The 20,888-nt window shown below is 43.4% G+C and overlaps 2 protein-coding genes across 2 annotated transcripts in view; one reads left to right on the top strand and one right to left on the bottom strand.

Moving 5' to 3' along the window:
* The window catches only part of rusc1 (RUN and SH3 domain containing 1), a gene marked incomplete at its 5' end in the record, with an annotated part of 41,662 nt that extends 26,829 nt beyond the window's left edge, over positions 1-14,833 (top strand). Inside the window, 4 exons of the mRNA XM_080739901.1 lie at positions 2,668-2,970; positions 5,169-5,413; positions 7,441-7,605; positions 10,351-14,833. Coding sequence (XP_080596027.1) covers positions 2,668-2,970; positions 5,169-5,413; positions 7,441-7,605; positions 10,351-10,519 — 882 coding nt within the window. The 3' untranslated portion in view covers positions 10,520-14,833. The remainder of the gene's footprint in view (positions 1-2,667; positions 2,971-5,168; positions 5,414-7,440; positions 7,606-10,350) is intronic.
* Positions 14,834-16,613: 1,780 nt separating this feature from the next.
* LOC308296577 (uncharacterized protein) overlaps positions 16,614-20,888 on the bottom strand; it is an 86,923-nt gene continuing 82,648 nt past the window's right edge. The window contains exon 22 of the mRNA XM_080739889.1: positions 16,614-20,690. Within this exon, the coding sequence (XP_080596015.1) occupies positions 20,675-20,690 (16 nt within the window). The 3' untranslated portion in view covers positions 16,614-20,674. The remainder of the gene's footprint in view (positions 20,691-20,888) is intronic.

Below are 20,888 nucleotides of genomic sequence, written 5' to 3'. Positions count from 1 at the left end.
ATTCTGGGAAATTGCGACTGTGGTTGCCTCTTTATTGTCATGTTAGGGTTAGAGTTGAGCTGATTATGCTGTCGCTGACAGAAGCAGAGAGAGAGGAAAATCATTAGCGCCCTGATCGCACTCGTGCACAACAATTAGAATTAAAAACAAATGTAATGTTGGCTATTTATCGGGGATCGCATCCTGGTGAAATATCTGGCTGCGTGTAATCCCTTGTCGGTGATCAATCTGATAGTGTGAAAACCACAACGATATATGACAGCCGATTTCAAGAAAGACACTCCTATAGTGTGAAATACTTTAACGATCAGATGAGTCGGCGACACTTCCAAATCGTGCAGTGTGTTCAAGCCTTAAAGGAGTAGTTCACCCCCAAAATGGCTTTTTTTTCTATTGATTACTCACACCACGGAGACTTGAGTTCAATAATATTTTTTTGTATTTGTCGCATTCCTAATTCAATAATTTGATTACAATAAATGTACCCCCATTGATTCCGCATGGGGACCCAAATGCATTTGGGTCCCCATCCGGAATCAATAGGGGTAAATTTACTATTATAATTGTTTTGTCTTAGGAATGCGACAAATACTAAAAAATATTATTGAACTCAAGTCTCCATGGCGTGAGTAATCAATAGAAAAAAAGGTATTTTGGGGGTGAACTATTCCTTTAAGGCAAATTGCCATGTGAAGCTTGACCAAGCCTCAAGCTAGCATCACTCCCCCATTGAAATCAATGGACTTACTCTATAATGGTGATGTCACCGAGAATGCTGCTTCCTAGCTAAAAGTTCACCTAGAAAAAAGAAAAAAGAAAGCTACACTAGAACTCCAGTGCCTTGACCCTGTTGGGCAAACACGCTAAGGATCCAGTGACTGTGAAACCTCCTCTCCGCTTCTCTATTGTCTTTACAGTCGCACAAATGTGTAAGTATCAAAGTAATTGAATCCTTTATGGCTTGCTGCATATCAGAAATGGAACTTCTAAAATAAAATGTAAAGGTATTTTAAAATATATGGACATGACAAACAGACTGCTTTCAGGAGGTGTAGTTCCAGACTCCTTATAGCAGACCTGGGCATTGTACGACCCAGGGGTCGGGTGTATAAAGCCCTTTGGTTCACTCTGACTGGCCCTGACAAAATAAACACATTTTCATGGATCTGTCCCATTTCCTATAATTCCTCCTGATTGGCTACCATTGCCTTCTAAAGTTTGTGTCTGCATCTCCCGATTTAGGGAGTCTTACTGCAGTTACTGGTTTACTGAAGTCGGAGGTAAAGCTGTGTGTTTAGTTTGCGGGTAGCACATCTTGTGGGGAGCACTCTGTTTTGGCACGGCCCTCCACAATATTTTCTGTTGTTCATGTGGCCACATGGAAAAAATCACACCCGTGTGAACTGAGCGGTGGTTTACCCACCAACCCTTGTCCCTCCCCCCCTGTACTGTACTGTACATATTCTGTGTTCTATATCTATGAATTCGATGTGTTCTAGATCTATGAATTCTGTCACCTCCCCCCCCCCCCCCCCCCAGGCTAGTCTCAACAGCACCCTCTTACCCACCAACCCCTCCCCCCTTCCCCCCTGTGTGTGTGTGTGTGTGTGTGTGTGTGTGTGTGTGTGTGTGTGTGTGTGTGTGTGTGTGTGTGTGTGTGTGTGTGTGTGTGTGTGTGTGTGTGCCTGGCCTGGCCTGAAAACAGCGCCCCTCCCTTAACATGTGTGGTCATAAAAGGTACTACACCACATTCTTCAGGCTACATACAGACCCACCCACCCACCCACCCACATACAAACATACCTACACACACGGCCACGCTATGGAGACGGTGTGACCACCGCTCAAAAAACAATTGCCCACCCCTGCTATAGGCTATAGCATTCATTCAGACACTGTGGAATAGTTGTCTGGCTATAGGGTTAGCCTAATCCTGAATAGATGCCTTAATGGTCCACGTCACATTGATATAAACCAGTATGCGCACGCCGGTCGGCACCAAATGAACCCCACCGTTCATAGGATGCAATGGATGGCACTCGTGTTTAAAAATGCATTCCATCAAACTTTCAGATGCCGTTTTTCTCCCAGTGTGGAGGAAGAATGCTTAGGATTTTTACTGTAAATTCTCACTCTTGAAATATATAATCCTTAGTTTCTGTTGATTGTAAACAATAATAGCGATTCAAAACAGTTGTCCTTCAAACCCCACCTCTATTCACCGTCATCAGAACAGAGGGAGCGCTCCTCATGATCACCCACCCGATCCACTGGATCACCAGAGTGTCTACTGCTCGCCCAGCTGCAGTCCATGAAGCCTAATTATGCTCCGTCCTGCGACGGTGTCGCGCGCAGAGCCGCAGACCTCCAAGCTCAGAAGGGTTGCATTGGTGACGCGATGTGAGTTTGTATATCAGCTACTCTTGACGTGGAACACCGTTGCGCAATGAAGTATATATGTCTCGATAAGGGCGCACCCATGGGAGCACCTCACTAGCACACAAGAGGAGGTTCAATAACCAGTGCTCCTCAAAACAACAGGTTTGGGGATCTGTTGGGAATTGATTACATGATACAGTCAGCTGTGCATTCAGTCTCAATGTTTGTAAACAAATAATTGGTCTATACGATACTCAAGTAAATGTACTGTACTGTTCTCGCCACCAGGGGTCCCTGTCCAAGACGCGAGGAGGGGGCGGTGCCGGCTACCTGGAGAGCCTATCAGAGCTGGACTTTGGGAGACCTGAGACTAAGGAGGCCGCTAGTAGTAACGCGAGCTCCTCCCCGTCGGCCGGTCCCACAGAGGAAGCACCGGGGAAGTTGAGCAATGGCGACTCGGGCGTCGTTAAACCTCGCCCGCTCGGCCTGGGCCACACCAGTCCTCAGCTGATGTGGGTTCAGGAGAAGCACTTCAGAGGTCTAGCGCCCCCTGTTGTTGAGGAGGTCAGCCTGACGCAACAAGCGGAACAGGTGAGTGTCTAGAATTAATAATAAGCTACACCAGGGGTAGGCAACCATTTCGCTTCTCTTTTTTAGTCCTTTTTTTGCCCTGATTTGGCCGTTATGACCTCCCCACACACATTTCTGTGTGTTGTCACTTGACGCTGTATCCTACTGACTCACCTGCCAGCGAGGAGCCCCCACTGGGAGGACGTAGGGTATCCCTCTCTACTCCTACTGCCCAACACTCCCCTGCTGACTGACAGGTGCCGCCTCAGCCCTCTGGAAATCTTCATTTCATTTGCTTTCTATGAAAGCAAATGAAATGTAGACTTCTGGAGGAGGCTGGTTTACGAGGCTAGTTATCACCCTACCGTCTTGGCTTCCCTCCCCCGAAACACAGACCCATGGGCGGCCTTTGGTATGTTTCACCCGTTCAAACGGGCCTCGGCCACCAGGGGGCCTCCAAGAGCTAGTGCCTCATCAATAGCTCTTGAAACGGGCCTCCAGAGATTCCAAAGGCCGCCCCTGCACAGGCCAATTGTCTCGTAGACGCTCGACAAAGCTGGGTGCATTCGAACACCCAGCTAGACATGGCCAGGCATCGAAAACCACCTTTGCTTTTGCGAATTTGCATTCCTGCTGCTTATTAAATGGTAAAATAGTGCTTTCATGTACAGTAGCACCTTTATCCAGAGCGCTGTACAATGTGCGTTAGAGTGTTTTGTTCAGTGACAGGGCTTTCCCTGAAATGGCATTTGACAGGTCAGGAGGAATAGTAACACCATACAGGCCATTAAAGGACAAGTTTTTTTTTATATATATTTTAGATTGTAAAAGAAAAGATGAGTGTTAACATGTTTTCATTTACTGCTAACTATTGTTTTAGCGATTTTTGTATTTTGATTTTAATAGTTGGGGGCATGCGTAGTGGCTAAATATGACTTTTTAGACACAATAGGCCGGAAATTCCTTTGTTACTTTTTACACCCATTCCCAAGATTGCGGTGCATCTTGGGAATGGGCTTATTGTGTCTAAAAATACACACTTTGGGGGCATGCATGCAACTCAGAATCGTTAAAATCACTAAAACGATAGAAAGAAGTAAATGAACACTCATCTTTTCTTTTCTCTAATGACAATCTAAAATATGAACCCTTGTTATAAAAAATAAACAAAGTTGTCCTTTAAGGAGAGCTGCAGCGCTGAGAACAGTGTTGATTTCGTCGACTAAAACTATGACGAACTATGACGTGTGTTGTTTTTTTCACTGATGAAAACTAAATAAAAACTAAACAAAAACTAAGCTGTGATGACTAAAACTAAGACTAAATATATTGACAATTTCGTCAACAAAATAAAAACTAGACTAAAATATTATGGAGGGACTAGTGGAGAAGAGAGTCATTTTATGTTTGGTTAATCTCAGGTATTGCGTGCTGAAAATAGCCGATCTACAAGCTCACTGTGAGCTTGTAGATCTGCTATTTTCAGCACACAAACAATCGTAAAATCAGTCATTAAGATGCCATCAAGGCAAGCCAAAATACATTTTAGTCGACTAAATCAACTGTAGATTTAGTCGCCTAAAATCTTGTGATATTTAGTCGACTGAAATTAGACTAAAACTAAAACTTTTCAGGTGACTAAATTATGACTAAAACTAAATGACATTTTATTCAAAAGACTATGACTAAAACTAAATCAAAATTTGCTGTCAAAAACAACACTGGCTGAAAAGCAGCAGAGCTTCCTTCTATATACTCACTCTTAGGGATGGGTATCGTTCACCCTTGAATCGATACGATACCTTTTTCGATACCTGGGAATCGATAAGATATCCTTTTCGATACCATATTCGATACTTTTTATTTAAGTTTAACTGCTCTACCGCAGAAGAGGTGATGATGATAATTATGATCACACAGTGTGGCGGAGTGGAGAATATAGACGTTGGATAATCATCATAATAATAAACATTATAGGCTATTGTTGGCTATTTTCCACAGTAACAAGTGTAGCCTACTAAAGCAGTCATTAAACTCTCAGTAGCCCAACTGTTACAGATGCGACCGGCCAGGGGTGCGTTCCAGAGTATCGAAACGAGGTATTGTTCGTTTTTACGTGAACCGATACCCGATAGTATCGACGTCATGCAATCGATACCATTAAAAGTATCGCAGACGATACCCATCCCTACTCACTCTTATCCTGTTCCCCCATCCAGGTGCTCCAGCAGGGGTGGGGTGCGGTGGTGCGCTGGGGAGGCAGGCTGGGCCAGAACCTGACGGAGCTGGGTCTCTACGGAGCTCCGAGCCAGAGGGCGGAGGGCGGGGGGCTCTCTGAGCTCTCTGAGCCAGGGAGCGACTTCCCCCGGGTGGACAGCGGCGCAGCGGTCCCCTGGGGCCTGGGACGCTTCTTCGGAGCCTCCAAGCATGCCGGCAGCCCGCTGTCTGTCCACGCGCCAGCCAGGTTAGTGGTTCTCTCCCCGAGTGGCGTCCGGCGGACCCCCCCCGGGGGTCCTTGGGTTCCAAGGGGTTCCCTGAAAATAATGGTGTATTTCAATTGGGCCTTTTGACTCAGATGGTTTCAGCTTTCGGGAAGAGACCAAAAATACACAGGGTCCCCCGGGAAGCCAGTTTTAAAGTGATTAATGACTGCATGTTTGCAGAAAGAAAACGAGTGTCTATTCTAAACTGTAAAGTGTTGAGCTGCAAAAAAGGCCAAGGTAATAATGTTAAAAGGATATTTCACTTAAAAAAAAAAAAAAAAAAACTTTGGGTGATTTTATCTTCTACTCAGGCTTTTTTAAGTGGCTTGATTCAGTATTTAGATATTTGATATTCATTTGTATCAGAAAAACGACCCCTTCCTATACAAACCTCAACTTCTTGACTCTTTTAACCAAGATACAACAAAAACACCCGTCCTCGGTTCTGGTGACTCGTAATGCCCTCTGGATACGTGTGAAGACCGTGTTGTTGTTTCTTTTTTTTCTTCTTTTTTTTTTCAATAATGTTTTTCATTTATTAAAAAATAATAATAATAGAATACAACAAAAATATATATTAAAAATAAAAGAAAAAAGTTTAGGTTTAAATGAAGATGTTAGGGCGGTGGCAATTGGCATCCTCTGAAACTCCAAATTATTTTTCAAGATATGTTTCGAGAATAGCAGATCTACAAACTATTAGATTGGCTATTTTCAAATAGATGATGTATACAAGTGCTCATGTAGAGCCCAGTCGCTTCTTTTTGGGCTTGTTTTTCATAGACCTGGTTGCTTGTTTCACTCGCAGAATCTGACTGTGATCTCCTGCTATAGTTTAATGGAGCGTGAGTGGAGAATAGCGGCACCAGCTGTTTACCTGGAGGCGCTTGACTGCTAGTATTGGAAACCGTCTGCATTCCCAATCCCATCTATCATGGACTTATTTGCAAAGCCAAACACCACAGCAACCCCAGCTGCTGTGGACATAAACTACTTTTCAGACAAATGAAAAAGGAGGGCCCAAATACCTTGGAGTTGATTTGTCGTTTCTTCTTCTTTTTTTAATATATATATTTTGTAATTGCGACCGTCAGGTAGCAGTTACTATCAAAATCTCTACCGGCTGTCTGTCAGACTGTCCGTCACATGTCACGTCACGTCACACTATTGCCCTACTCATATCTCTGCCACCGTTACCCCTATCCATGCAAAACTTTGCACACACACTCCTTGGCTGCCAAACCACAACCGCCACCCCTCATTTCTCACCATGGCTGATTCTTGCAAAACACATTTTTGGACACTGCTCCTACAGATTTTGCCCTAACATCACGCAAAGCGGTACACAGTATCTCTAAAGTCATGTCATCAACATGGATCTGTCCCATTTCCCATATTCCCTCCTGATTGCCTATCATTGTGTATGCGACCTGATGGTCACGTATCTCCCGATTAGGGAGTCTTACTGGTTTTATTTTTTGTGATGGTACATTGTTTAGATTGATTTATTGGTAACAGAAAAAGACAATTAAAGGGAAAGTTCACCACCAAAATGACTTGTCTTATAGATTACTCACCCTATAGAGGATATTGTTTATGTTTTTTTTGTCGCATTCCTAAGCCAATCATTGATGACCAGCAGTGGTTCCCTATGGAGACACAAAGAGCCTGCTTCGTGTCTCTATAGGGAACCACTGCTGGTCATCAAATGATTGGCTTAGGAATGCGACAAAAAACAAACAAACTAAAACAAAAAAATCCATGAATTCAAGTCTCCATGGGGTGAGTAATCGATAGAGAAAAAGGTTATTTAGAGGTTGAACTATCCCTTTAAATCATCAACTAAATTGTATCGATAGTCTGCCTACTCTGCCTTTTGTTTTATTTTATTTTTATTTCCTTTATTTCAGTTGGTCTCACTTCTCTCTCTTTCTCTTTCTTTTGTTTTCTGTCTGTCTGTCTGTCTGTCTGTCTGTCTGTCTGTCTGTCTGTCGGTCTGGTTCTCCAGACGGCCCTCTGAGTGGATCGCTCCGGGGGTGACCGCGTTGACTCGCATGGTGAGCAGCACTTCCACTCCCATCCTGCGGAGGGCGCTGGAGCCCCTGGGAGAGTCCTACTACGCCGACAGAGAGCCAGAGTCACTGGAGATGACGGACAAGCCCAGAGCCCTCAGGTAAACCCTAGGGAACAAGACGAAAGGAAAGGACGCCAACGTCAACATTGGAGTCTATGAGAGCCGCCTGGACAGCTCATGAACAAACACTATGTCTCAACGATAGAGACCTTTAAAAATTCTGCTCTGTTGCTTTTCAGTGTGTACGCTGTATCATTTTATAGAGGTATCTAAAGAGCACAAAATACGTTTCTGAATTAGCTAGTATCGCGAGACTGTCCACCATGTCTGGAAACCAAATCGCGCGATATCTCCAAGACAGAAACGACCCCTTCCCCTGTTTAGATCCCTCAATAAAATGATGTACTGTGCACATCGAAAAGCAACCTGTGATATGTCTTCTTGTATTGTCCTGAAGCGATTACTGTATATGACAACCCTCTCAGTCATTCATAAATAGTGTTTGTTCATGAGCTGATCCAGCTGGCTCCATTCACTGCCATGTATTCATCAAACTTCCGGTGTGAGTTTTGCCACTGAAAGTGTCATGCAGGCAAGTGCACACATAGACATCAAAAGGGGGCACGAGCCCCTGCCCTTTTATCCATCTGTAAAAAGTGCCCTCTCCAGACCATGAATGCAGTTTTTACTATGGTGAAAGAAATGCAAATGCCCTCTTTCCATGCCATACCTGAAGGCAGCATTCAAGAGAATTGCCTTGTCCAAGCTCTCCTGAACTTGAATGCAGCATCTCATGTTGAAATCAAGAAATGTGTAGAAATTTTTCGATCAATTACACACCCCATGAAGCCTTGGATTCGTGGAAATTATTTAGTTTTTGTCGCATTTCTGAGCCAATAATTTGATGACCGAGTCAGAAGTCAGAAGACTTCGCCGATCCCACAATAGGCCTACGGATGAAGTATTTGAAAGGACAAAATACATTTCCTTTTTAACACATATGGTGCCAACCCCGAGTTTCCCGAGTTTGTATTGGTACTAGTGCTGTGCCAACCCCGAGTTTCCCGAGTTTGGGCCGTTTTTGAAAAAAAAAAAAAAAAAAAAAAAAAAATCAAAATTCTTTTTTTCAAAAAAATTCTTTGGACCTCCAGAAATGTATTAGGCATGATCGCAATCGCGAAATTGCATGTTTAAACCCCATACCAACCCATTCTTTCAAACATGGCAGCCATGTTTGTTTACATCTGAAGAAAACACAATGGCTGATAAATCATGAATGCCTGAACGGATTTCCAAGCGGATTTTTTTGTTTGAAAGCTGTGAACAGCATCTACACACGTGGTGCATCATCTAGGCATGGGCGTGCACTTTTTACACACTTGCACAATTACATGGAAGTCTATGGTAACCATGGCAACGCGAGACATTGAAGAGAAAAAATCATTGCAACATAATATCCATGCATTGCTGGATTTAACTTTGGACATTTTCAAAAGAATTTGAAACGTTAGGTCTGCATAGGCTACGTCATGGGTCTTCAACAGGTGGTCCGGGACCCTGAGGGGGTCCTCAGAGTTACTACAGGGGGTCCTCCAAATCCGCCGCGTCTTTACCGTAGTAATGCATGGCAGGAAAAGCACTTATACAGCAAAAAGAAATAAAAAATGAAACGAAATGCTTTCTGTGGGCGAGGCCCCTCAGGGCCTCACTACTACTCTGAGAGGAAGACGTTTGGTTTTGAAGCATTTTGAGTTGAGTTGCATGGCCTCAGTTTGACCTTTATGTGATAGAAACTTGTTTTTTCCCCTTTTTTATATTAACCACTTGAACCTAGCGTCCATATCCAAAGAACTTTAAAAAATAGCAGATCTACAAGCTCACAAAGCCTCGCAAAGAGGTTTGGTGTAGAGGGGAAAAGAGCAGACTAAGTAGTGAGCTTGTAGATCGGCTATTTTCGGCAAAGAGGTTTGGTGTAGAGGGGAAAAAGAGCAGACTAAGTACAGAGTGAAAGGACATGTTTATTAAAGGGCCTACACCATGAATTTTCATTTTTCCAATTTTTATGTATTTTCTTGGTGTCCCACCAGCAACTTCTATCCTCACAAAGTCCTATTTCTGACCATTGTGTCTTTCTCAGTTTATGGGCAGATCTATGTTAGCATGTCTCAGAACGGTCCTGATTGTGAAATGTCAGATTTGTGATGTCACAAGGCCTGAGAAGGAGGCAGGAGGAGCTGGGAGAGGGTTGGGGAGGGGTGGGCAGGCCTGAGAAGGAGGCAGGAGGAGCTGGGAGAGGGTTGGGGAGGGGTGGGCAGGCCTGCTGAGCAGGAGGTGGGGAGGAGTGTGGGGCCAAATCTGGCTCAATAGTGCAGTCCTCCCACTCAGGACAAGGTGGTACTGCAGCTGAAAATGCTCTGAAAGCCAGGCAGAAATGACAGGGGCTCTGTATTCAGGAGTGGTAATTTAGCCTCAAACCTTCTCAAAAACGTTTTTGGGACACAAACAGTGTTATATAAATTATTTTTAAATGCATGGTGTAGGACCTTTAAGTATTGACAGTTCACGTGGTTAAATATCCGAAAACACACATTAACATGAATCTAAAATACACTGATGATCGTGCTGTCAAACGTTGAAATTATATGGAATATATGAACAGGTTGTGGGGGTCGCTGCTTCATCTCTCTCTCAATTAAGGGGTCCTTGGCCAGAAAACGTTGAAGACCCCTGGGCTACATCATTATCTCTCACTTAATGCGTGTATTGTATTAATAAAGCTAAATCTGAAAAGTAAGATCTGTCTATTCTGTCTGTATAACCATCTGTCTGTCTGTCTGTCTGTAGGTCTGTGAGGACGCTCTGTGACCATTCCGGGACGGGGGAGGAGGAGCTTAGCTTCCACAAAGGGGAGGAGCTGGAGGTCCTGGGAGGCGTGGACCATGATTGGATCCGCTGTCGCCGGGGAGACAAAGAGGGACTGGTGCCCATTGGCTACGCCTCCCTCATCATGTGACATCATCATAAACAGCTGCTGTCGACGAAAATTCAAAAGAAATAGTGAATTAACAACAACAACAAAAAAGCACGAAAAAAAAAAACAATACGATCTTTTCAGGTGAATAGTGAGGTTTCCGTCAGGGGCCAAATCCACAGAAAGTGTTTTTATTTAATTTTTTGGAGCGGCGGAGCGCACGAGAGCCGGAACATTCGACTGACCGTCAGACACGTTGATTTCCGTGGCGCGTTAAGCCCCATTGGGACGTTAAGCCCCATTGGGACGCTCCGCCCTGTTTCTTCCATAGAACGGAAAGTGAACGGGGGAAGCCATGCGGCTGTCGCGCACGCGCGGGTGAGTCCGCGGTGAGTGGCGTCCCAAAAGTAGTGAAGTATTTTCGACTTATCACCCCCAGGGGGCGCTTTGCAGAAAAATAAAAAAAGACGTAGAGGCACTAGGAAGAGGAGCGATTCGCCATGTCTTTACCGTAGAAATGCATGGCAGGAAAAGCACTTACAGCGAAAAGAAATTTAAAAAAATGAAACGAAACGCTTTCTGTGGGCGAGGCCCCTCAGGGCCTCACTACTACTGTGAGAGGAAGAAGTTTGGTTTGAAGCATTTTGAGTTGAGTTGCATGGCCTCAGTTTGACCCGGGCTCTGGTTTTAATTTGCATCGACGGGGCAATCTGCAAGGCCCCTCCTCCCCCCTCCACCCCTCGCCGCCTCCCGAACAGGTCAGATCGATGGCGATCCTTCTGCCGTCGTGATCTGCCTCCGCTTTGAGTTTTCAAAGGGGTGCGTCCAACGTTGCAGCAGATAAATCGATTATAGTCCCGGTCGGCTCAGAGTTCGGGGGAAGGGCGAGACCTCGGCCACCGCTGCTGCTGCTGCTGTCGGAAGTGATGACCGAACTCCCCGTTCGTTCGTTCGTTCGTTCTTTCATCTCCTCGCTACAAGCTGCTAACATCTGAAACCTACCTCCTCCTGCGGAAGAGAAGTCGCTGCAAAACCCCATCGCCATCGGAAATAGACAATTTTCTACAAGCTTGCGATCTTACAAATCAGCCGATTGGCTGGTGTTATGAGGAGGGCCGTCGGTTGACAAGCGCGAGTGATTGGCTAGTTTCACTCTTGGCTAGCAGGCGTTCAAATGGAGAAGCCCCCCCTCCCGATTTGTACTTGGTTTTGTGCGCAACCAAGTACACCAATCCCCTTTTAGAGTAGTGGTCTCGTAGCTCCCGTTGCGCACAATAATTAATTAATTAACCGATTAATTAATTGACAGTGATAATGTTTAGTGATCCGTAGCTGTGTTCCGTGTTCTACTGACCCCTTGACCCCGCCTCTCACTCCAATCTCTCGGCTCCTGTGAGTTTGAACATGTTCCTGCAAACATATTTGACTGTATAAATATACATATGACAGATATATATATATATATAACAATATAAATACATAGTTCTATGAATAGAGATTGATTATCTTCTTCTCCTGAGATAGATAAATAAATAGATAGATAGATAGATAGATGGATGAAGAAGAGGGAGGTGATGGCGAAACAGGAAACCACGGCTGTGAAGTGCGTGCGCTGTGAAGTTAAAATGCGATCGGTACTTTTTTTCGGTTCCAGCACTTTTACATCTGCATCTCACGTCAATACAACGAGACACATGCACACGTGTTGGGTGTGTGTATGTGTGTGTATGCACACGCGTGTGTGTCTGTGTTTGGCTTTAGAATGATCAGTCTCTTCTCTCCTGCGTGTTTGTCATATCGCCATTTGTCTTGATGCTATCGTACCCATAAAGGTTGTTAAAGACGAACCATGTATGCATTGTACTGTGCCAGGAATGACAATATCTATCTACTGTATCCCATATAGATGACGTTCTGCTTCTCAGACAAAACAGTACTCTGCAACTGCTGTAGCTCAAACCTTCTGCTTCTTGGGAAATCTCACCGACAGACAGACAGAGAGACAGATGTCGAAATAGCATTTTCGGAACTTTAAGTGAATGGCGCAAGGAATTACCTAAACCGTGACGCTACCGCGTCTCAACTCTAGCTCCGCGGGCAGACGCTAACTGCTAGTTTTCTAACTATATCGTTTATGGTTCACCTGGTGTCCTAATTACAAGTCACTGGACCGAAGGAATCCAAACCAGAAGCAGCCTGGGTTCCCCCAGGAAGGGACTTGAGAACAGTGTGTGTGTGTGTGTGTGTGTGTGTGTGTGTGTGTGTGTGTGTGTGTGTGTGTGTGCGCGTGTGTGTTGTTGGTAAACCTGCTGTGGCGTTCAGCTAATGCTGCGTTCACACACTACTAGCGACAAAGCTACAAACCGACCAAGCGCGGCCACGCTACATTGTTGCAGAGTCTCTCGTCTCTTGTCGCACAATCCACACTGCATAAATGAAACAGGTTAGACAGCACAGGGAACTGCACGGCAATAATTCGCTTTTTTTCTTCCATTTTGTGGGACGGAGCAGAGATTGTGGGGGAACGCAGAGGGAGTGGATATGGTCGTGGGGAAAAAAACACATGATTGATAAACACTTGACTGCATCATTGGGAGCGCTGAAAAAATGTAGAAGCCAGCTCAACTTTTAATTCATTTCCATGTAGCTTTTGTAGCTCAACAACGCGCAGCATCGAGTGTAGCTCGGTGTTAGCTTCCCGTCAAAAAAACGACTTAAGTTGTAGCCTGACGCTTTGTTGCCGCTAGCGTGAACGCAACGTCAGTCGTCCCTCCATTACATTCCATTCCACTCCACGCCTGGTTTGGATCATCCATATTAATGCTGGTAGTCTTGTAGATGTAGTGACTGTGGACGTGACTTGGTTATTTTTGAATGTTACTCATAGTCATAGATACATTTAGTTTGTGCCATAATAATACAGTATATATGTGTTTGGGTAGTTATAGCGTAGATTGGATATTAATGACTACTATGCATATTTATGAAGCCATTTTGTTCATCGCTTATTTATCTTTAAGGTAATTGGTCAGCCAGCTGACCCCGCCCTCATTTAGTTACCGGAGAATCCGCGCTCGAGTGTCGGATGTTCTGATTGGTTAGGTGAGTGCCACACATACCAAACAGTTGTCTTTTGATTGAATGCAGGAAACGTCCCATGCACAAGCGTCTCCGTTTTGATTGGTTGGGGGGGGCGAGTATTCCTACCGTAGGAGACGGGGTTGCATAAATTAGAAGGCGCGGCTTGTGATTGGCTGGAGCGGAGGTCTGGAGCGCTCGGCTGTGGTCACTTGGACTGCGCGGGCGTTTATCCTGCGCTTGCCCAGGCCGTAAATATAACGATTGCATTCACCACGGCTTCGTAACGGGCACTCGCCTGCGGCGCTCGGGCGCGAAGAGCAGGACCAAGGTCCGCTGGCCTTCGCGCCGCTTGCAATGTCGTGGACAATAACTGTGACATATCTAACCATAAAACGAGCGCTCCTTCAAACACCGTCTCCTACGTTTGGAACAATAGCGGTTGGGGGAGTGTTCCGTGTGATGTATCTCTCTCCTGATTGGTTGTTGGGGAAAGAAATGTGAGATGTGTCAAACAAAAAAGCACTTAAGCGCTATCATATGACAATAAATGAAAAGATTGCTGGCCTAAAAGCTCACAATGCTGTTGTATTGGGACATATCGTGAGCTTGTACATCAGTTAATAAATGTTGGCAAATGTTCTAATATTGACTCTAGTCTACACCAAATGTCTTTGCCAAAAAATAACCAATCTACAAGCTAGAATAGGGACTTGGAGGGTGCACATGCATTTGTACCCAATGAACAGAATGTAGGCCAAAGCCTTGCGGAGAGGAATCGGATGCTAAAGAGATTAAAAATAGACCTCATATTGAATTATGTTGACGAAGCATTAGTGTTGATTTGAGTGGACGTTTCATTTTATTTTTATATTTTCCACATACGAGTCATTGACATTCTTGTTTGAAAGCTGGTGATTTAATTGAACGTTTTTAATCGATGCTATTTAATTGTCCTGGGTTTTTCTTGAAGTGTTTATCCTACTCTTCTCATCTCTATCTATCTCTGTATGCGTGTGTGTGTGTGTGTGTGTGTGTGTGTGTGTGTGTGTGTGTGTGTGTGTGTGTGTGTGTGTGTGTGTGTGTGTGTGTGCGTGCGTGCGTGCGTGCGTGCGTGCGTGCGTGCGTGCGTGTGGGAGCGAGTGCACGTAGCAGTGAGTTGTGTAGCGCTATCCTCTGATGTGTTGTAGCCTACCCTGTAGCCTATGCTCGGTCTGTTCCTGTTGCACATTATAGTACACAGTGCCCCCTAGTGTCAGTCACTGTCATGGCCCCTGCATGTGCTTGTTTGTAAATACAATAAAAAAATTCTCTATAGAAACCAAACCCGTCTCTTGCCAGTGTTTTCTTTTTCTGTTTTATTGTACATAAAACCTTTCATACACGACAAAACATTATGTCTGCACTCTGCACACCAAACCTGAACAATAAGGCGTTTTGACATTTAATATCATCATTGTCTGCATATCTATATCAATTGGTCAATCTATTTCATTTGTCATTCGACACAAATACAAGGTAACAAGTGACATGAAATGCCTCCTATCCAATATCTAGGTCCCTTACTGCCACACCCAAAATTAAAATGAAAGCACACCATGATACTGACATGTTACTGACCATAATACTGACCATGATACTGACCTACTGACATGATACTGACATGATACATGACCATGCATGATACTGACATGATGTTGACCAAGATACTGACATGATACTGACATGTTACTGACATGATACTGACATGATACTGACCATGATACTGACCATGATACTGACATGATACTGACCATGATACTGACATGATACTGACATGATACTGACATGTTACTGACCATGATACTGACATGTTACTGACCATGATACTGACATGATGTTGACCATGATACTGACATGATACTGACATGATACTGACATGATACTGACCATGATACTGACATGTTACTGACCATGATACTGACATGTTACTGACCATGATACTGACATGATACTGACATGATACTGACCATGATACTGACATGATACTGACATGTTACTGACCATGATACTGACATGATACTGACCATGATACTGACATGATACTGACATGTTACTGACCATGATACTGACATGATACTGACATGATGTTGACCATGATACTGACATGATACTGACATGTTACTGACCATGATACTGACATGATACTGACATGATGTTGACCATGATACTGACCATGATCTGACATGATACTGACCTACTGACATGATACTGACCATGATACTGACTACAATATTGACCATGATAGTGACATGTGTGTGTGTGTGTGTGTGTGTGTGTGTGTGTGTGTGTGTGTGTGTGTGTGTGTGTGTGTGTGTGTGTGTGTGTGTGTGCAATATACGGTACTGTACTACACAATTTATGACACTGCATTATTTCACAGCTCTCCTGTGTATTATCATATTCTTATAAAGAAATACTGGTTACACCAATTGATGCAAGTTGTGTCAAATGGCTGAACATGTAAATGTTCTCAAATGCACTTTAATCAAGTCTAAGTATTTCATATGTATTTAAACATTACACCATTTCCTTTTTCTTTTTTTTTATCAGTCAAAACATCAGCAATCTGCGGTCTCGGGACTCGGAATCGAATATTTTGACAGGATTCTATGCATGTCTATAAATCCTTCTTCTAAATCAGTGGTTCTCAATCCTTTTCATGCCAAGAACCCCCAAAATGACATGTAGGCCTATTTTGCCGCAGACCCCCCATCTCAAAATATGCTGTTCCAGGGCCCACCCAGAAGCAAAGATCTGAGTTACACAAGTTTGCTTTGGAAAATATATATTATTCAACAATTTGCAAACATTTTCACCATTTTTCTAAAACAGCAGATCTACAAGCTCGCAGCGCAGCGCTCGGTGCCACGATGTGAGCTTGTAGATCTGCTTTTTTTCCAATAGCAAATGCATAACATAATGGTTAAACTTAAGTGGTTTCAGGTCTTATTAAAAAAAACAGACGGCCAGTGTTTAGTAGACATGAAATGCTTTAATCGTCATAGACAGAGGCAAAATGTTAGAACCAGCATTCTATGGCGTGGCGTTTATACGTTTATCATAGATATTCATTAGAAGCAACAGGACCGGGGATTACGTAATACAGTATGTCATGCAAACTAGATAAATAACTCTTTATGTAACTTGTACCCTCTGCTATAAAGTTAATCCTCCACTGGTGATAATGTAGTGCTCTTAGTTTATAAAAGAAAGAGACAAGAAAATGTACAGTACACGCAGAATGTAAACAGTCAAAGAAATTGCACTTTCTTGGCTTGTTACAGGAAGTTGTACTAAAGACTACTAAAAACAGCAGAAAAACTGGAACTAACTCACTTATTTTACCACTGATTGTCTGACCAATAGAGAAAAAAACAAGAAAAACTCACACTAAAACAAAAAAAAAACATAACATAAAAAAGTCAAATGACATAATTCTAGAAAGATTCATAATACAATCATAGTCTTTTTTTTTTTTTACTTTTTGTTTTTTAAAGAGAAATATTCGATACAAGCATATTGGTCAGTTACATCATCTGTTAGAAACATCTTAGTAAAATGAAGGGTTTTGATTATTGTATGAATAATATTCCCACTATTATCATGTAAATGTAGAGCTTCTGATATGACAGATTACTGTTGATAAGAGAATGTACATTCACACACGACTCCTCTCCGGTTCTATAGCTATGGATTCAACTTAACTAACCTACCTGTACAGGAAACAAAGAAAACAAAATGACCCCAGCTGTTCACAACTTAAAATCTCGAAAGGAAGGAAGTCCTTATTTAGTCTTTACGTAGTCCTTGTGTAGTCCTTATCGCGGGAGATATTGCTTTTAAAACGACTGCATGAATTCACTTACTTAGGCGCAATACTTGCCCCTACATAGACAAAAAAAGCACTAACGGCATTTCGCATGTTTTAACCACTTAAACCCTTTAGTATTAGAGAACTGCACTTTAGTTAGAACTGTACTTTGAAGGGTATTATTTTCTTCTGTCTACTCTACTTTTTTTTTTTTTTTTACAGGGGTTCAAGTGTTTCAATGTGGTTTGTCTGTGTAGGGCAGAATACATCATGGCACTTCTATATTTAGAGCATTCTGGGTAAAAAGAGAAACTCGAGCTTTTCATTCTCAGGACATTCTGATTGTCGATGCTACCCGCCATGACGGGAGCAAAGAGCGAGCGAACATTCTGCCTGCGGGTAAATACAAAAACGCACGTCTTGGCGCCAAACCCGCTTCGCCCCCCCGATTCACTCTTTCTTTGGCTTGACAGGCTGAGCTCTGAGCCGTCTGGGCCGTCCTGAGCATCTAAACCAAACCCCTCAAAAGACAAAACTAAACCCTCTGCAAACCCGTCGATTGAGAGGAATACGATACGATTTTCAATATTGAAATATGCCATTATTATACCTTAGAGGAGTTGTGTGGAAATAGGAAAAAAAGTTCCCCCCCTTCTGTGTTGCCTAGAACTGGAGGATTGATTTTGGGGGTTGTATTGTAAAGTACAATGTGATGACTTCACACATTGCACTTTGTACAATACAAACCCCAAAATCAATCCTCTAGTTGAAAATGGGTGGTCTTCCCCTTTAACCCCCCAATCCCCCCACCCCTCCCTCTCCAGAAACAAGAGGGGAGGGGGGGGGGGGGGGGGGGGGAGAACATTCTCTCCGTACGGTAAAGCCACCGTAATAGATATCTGTAGTTAGACAGTCACTCAATCTGCTCTTTCCAAAAATAACCTCTCTCTCTCTCTAGAAAAAAAAAAAAAAAAAAGTCTCAGTAGAGAATCTATTGCCTTTTCGCTGCCAAAATACCTGCTGCTATTTTTATTCCCTGCTTCCATTTATGCAAAAAAAACCTCCTCCTTCAGCGAGGAGGAGACGACCGGAGCTAGAGGCGTCTCCGTGCCCTGAAATGGCTTCCTTCTCCTTGTGTCCTTGTGTCCTTGAGTCCTTGTCTCCTTTCCTTCCCTGCGTCGATAGAAAACCCTTTTTTTTTCTTCTGAAGTTCAGAAGACCCGAATGAGGAAGCCGAATGATTTGTAAGGAAAAGGGGGAAAAAACTAAAAAAACTAAACGAAAACACTAAACACTAAACAAGGGGGGAGGGGAAAAATGTTCTTAACCGCTGCCTTATATACCTTATACCAAGCCTTATACTTTGCCGTATGACAAATAGCAGAAATAGCAGATCTACAAGATCACATGACACGTTGTGAGCTACTGTAGCAGATCTGCTTATACGTACTGTATATCTTTGACAAATTGTGTAAAATCTACGCTCAAAATAGGAATTCCAGGGTTAACATATTACATTTGTAATTAAACTGTCAAACTATGATATCACCAGTCACAAAAAGGAAATGCATGGGTTCGACAATTTGGATTGGCTATAAGCTCAGAGTCAGAGAGATCTCTGATCGGAAAAAAAAAATCACCTAAACGTAAGTCCGCTCACCTTTTTTTTGTATTACGGTACATTAATCTCTGTAATATATAATTAATCCCAAAATAATCATATTTTAACTGGAGACCCCCCCCCCCCACCCACTCTGAGGAGCACTTGAGTTGACATTACATTTTGTATAACACGGTTCTATTGTGAAAATAGCAGTACTACTTGCTCTACTTGCTCACAATGCCTCGCAACACGAGGCGTTGTCTGGGTGGTTGTTCTGGGTGGTCCCTGGAACTAGATATTTTGAGATGGGGGTCCGTGGCCATATAAATATCATTTTGGGGGTCCTTCACATGAAAAGGTTTGAGAACCACTGACATAGCAGTCTCTCAAGAACAGACTAACTGAGCTCCAGTTAAGTGAAAAGGACCTTTTCTTTGACGATGGCTAAGCCAGATTGCTGACATAGAAACATAGGTTTTTCAAAATAATCTTAAAAGGATTCAAAAGACACTTATAGAATCGGGTCAAAATTCAAATGTTCACGATTTTTCAAAAATAGCAGATCTACAAGCTTGCAGCGCGGCACCGAGTGCCGCGCTGTGAGCTTGTACATCTGCTATTTTTCAATAGTTAAAGCATAAAGTAATGATGGGTTAAAGGGCTTTAAAACACTGGAGAGTGTGATGAATAAATGTGTTTAGTGTCAAACTATTCATATGGTGGCCTCATTCATATGGATTGACCTCGTTTTGAAAACAAAAACAAAACTATTACGTCACTTTCTTGCATTCTGCGTGGTTCTGCGCATGACTCAAACAACACTGAAAAAATATATACTTTCGGGCAAATTAATGGCACGAAAAAAAAAACGAAATAAAATAAAAATACTCCCTATGTGTAAAGCCTAGTTCAGGCCAAAGATTTGCAATGTCACAAAACCGTTATAGGCATGACTCGTAGTCGTACTCCAGTGGCACTTTGGCCAAAAAGCTTGCGAGCTTGTCTGCCGACTATTTTCGCCGAGCGCCACCGCCGTACGACGGAGCATAAATCTAAAGCGTCGGAAACGTTTGCGGCGACAGATTTTCTCAATAACATCCTTTTCTCAACCTCAACCCCTCGTTTCAAAAAGGTTGACATTTCTCCCCCTCTCTCGGGTTCCATAGAAAGTATATCACACCGGAGAATTAAAGTCCCTTTCTTTTGAATCTCCGAGCATTTTTTTCGTCTCTCTCTCTCTCTCTCTCTCTTTTGCCAAAGAAGGCTTTAAGGTGCCAGAGTGTCTCGTTTTGTTTGTTTATAGTGTGTCTCTCCACTCAGCAATGCAGTCTTTTAGGGTGCTCGTAAAGGAAGCAGCACTAGTGCAAATTCATTGGTAGCTGGTCTGTTTTACAGTCACATCGTTTTTTCGTCCTTTCAAATCCCCAGGACGAGAATGTTTGTTGGTGAACATCTTGACGCTGTGAAGAGCGGGAAGGCTGGGGTTCTCGTCCGCGAACGAGGCCTCTTTCTTTCGCGTCCGTTGTGTTCTCCACGCGCCACGCTTTGACATCTTGTTCTCTGCGGCAGACAGAGTGTGGGGTTTGGGGGGGGGGGGGGGGGGGGAGGGTGTTGTGTGACATCACTTCCTGTCTGTCTGTCCAATGGCGGCCCGGGCCTCCACTCATGAGATGTCCCTCCTGAACAAGAGAAGAGAAAATACATATATTCAAAGATTTGCACACATCTTCACGACTTTTTCAAAATTCACTGGTTAAAGCATTCAATAATTCTAGGCCTAAATATCGTTGCTGTCGGATGGAAATCGTTACTTTTCAGGAGATAGAAACAGGAAACTGTGTTCTGATGGATCCAATGTGGTTATTTAGTCACGCTCT

Source organism: Nannobrachium achirus (assembly GCF_963921795.1).
Source record: "Nannobrachium achirus genome assembly, chromosome: 2".
NCBI lineage: Eukaryota > Metazoa > Chordata > Actinopteri > Myctophiformes > Myctophidae > Nannobrachium > Nannobrachium achirus.
The sequence above is the reverse complement of the archived record's forward strand: the minus strand, read 5'-3'. Positions and strand labels throughout refer to the sequence as shown.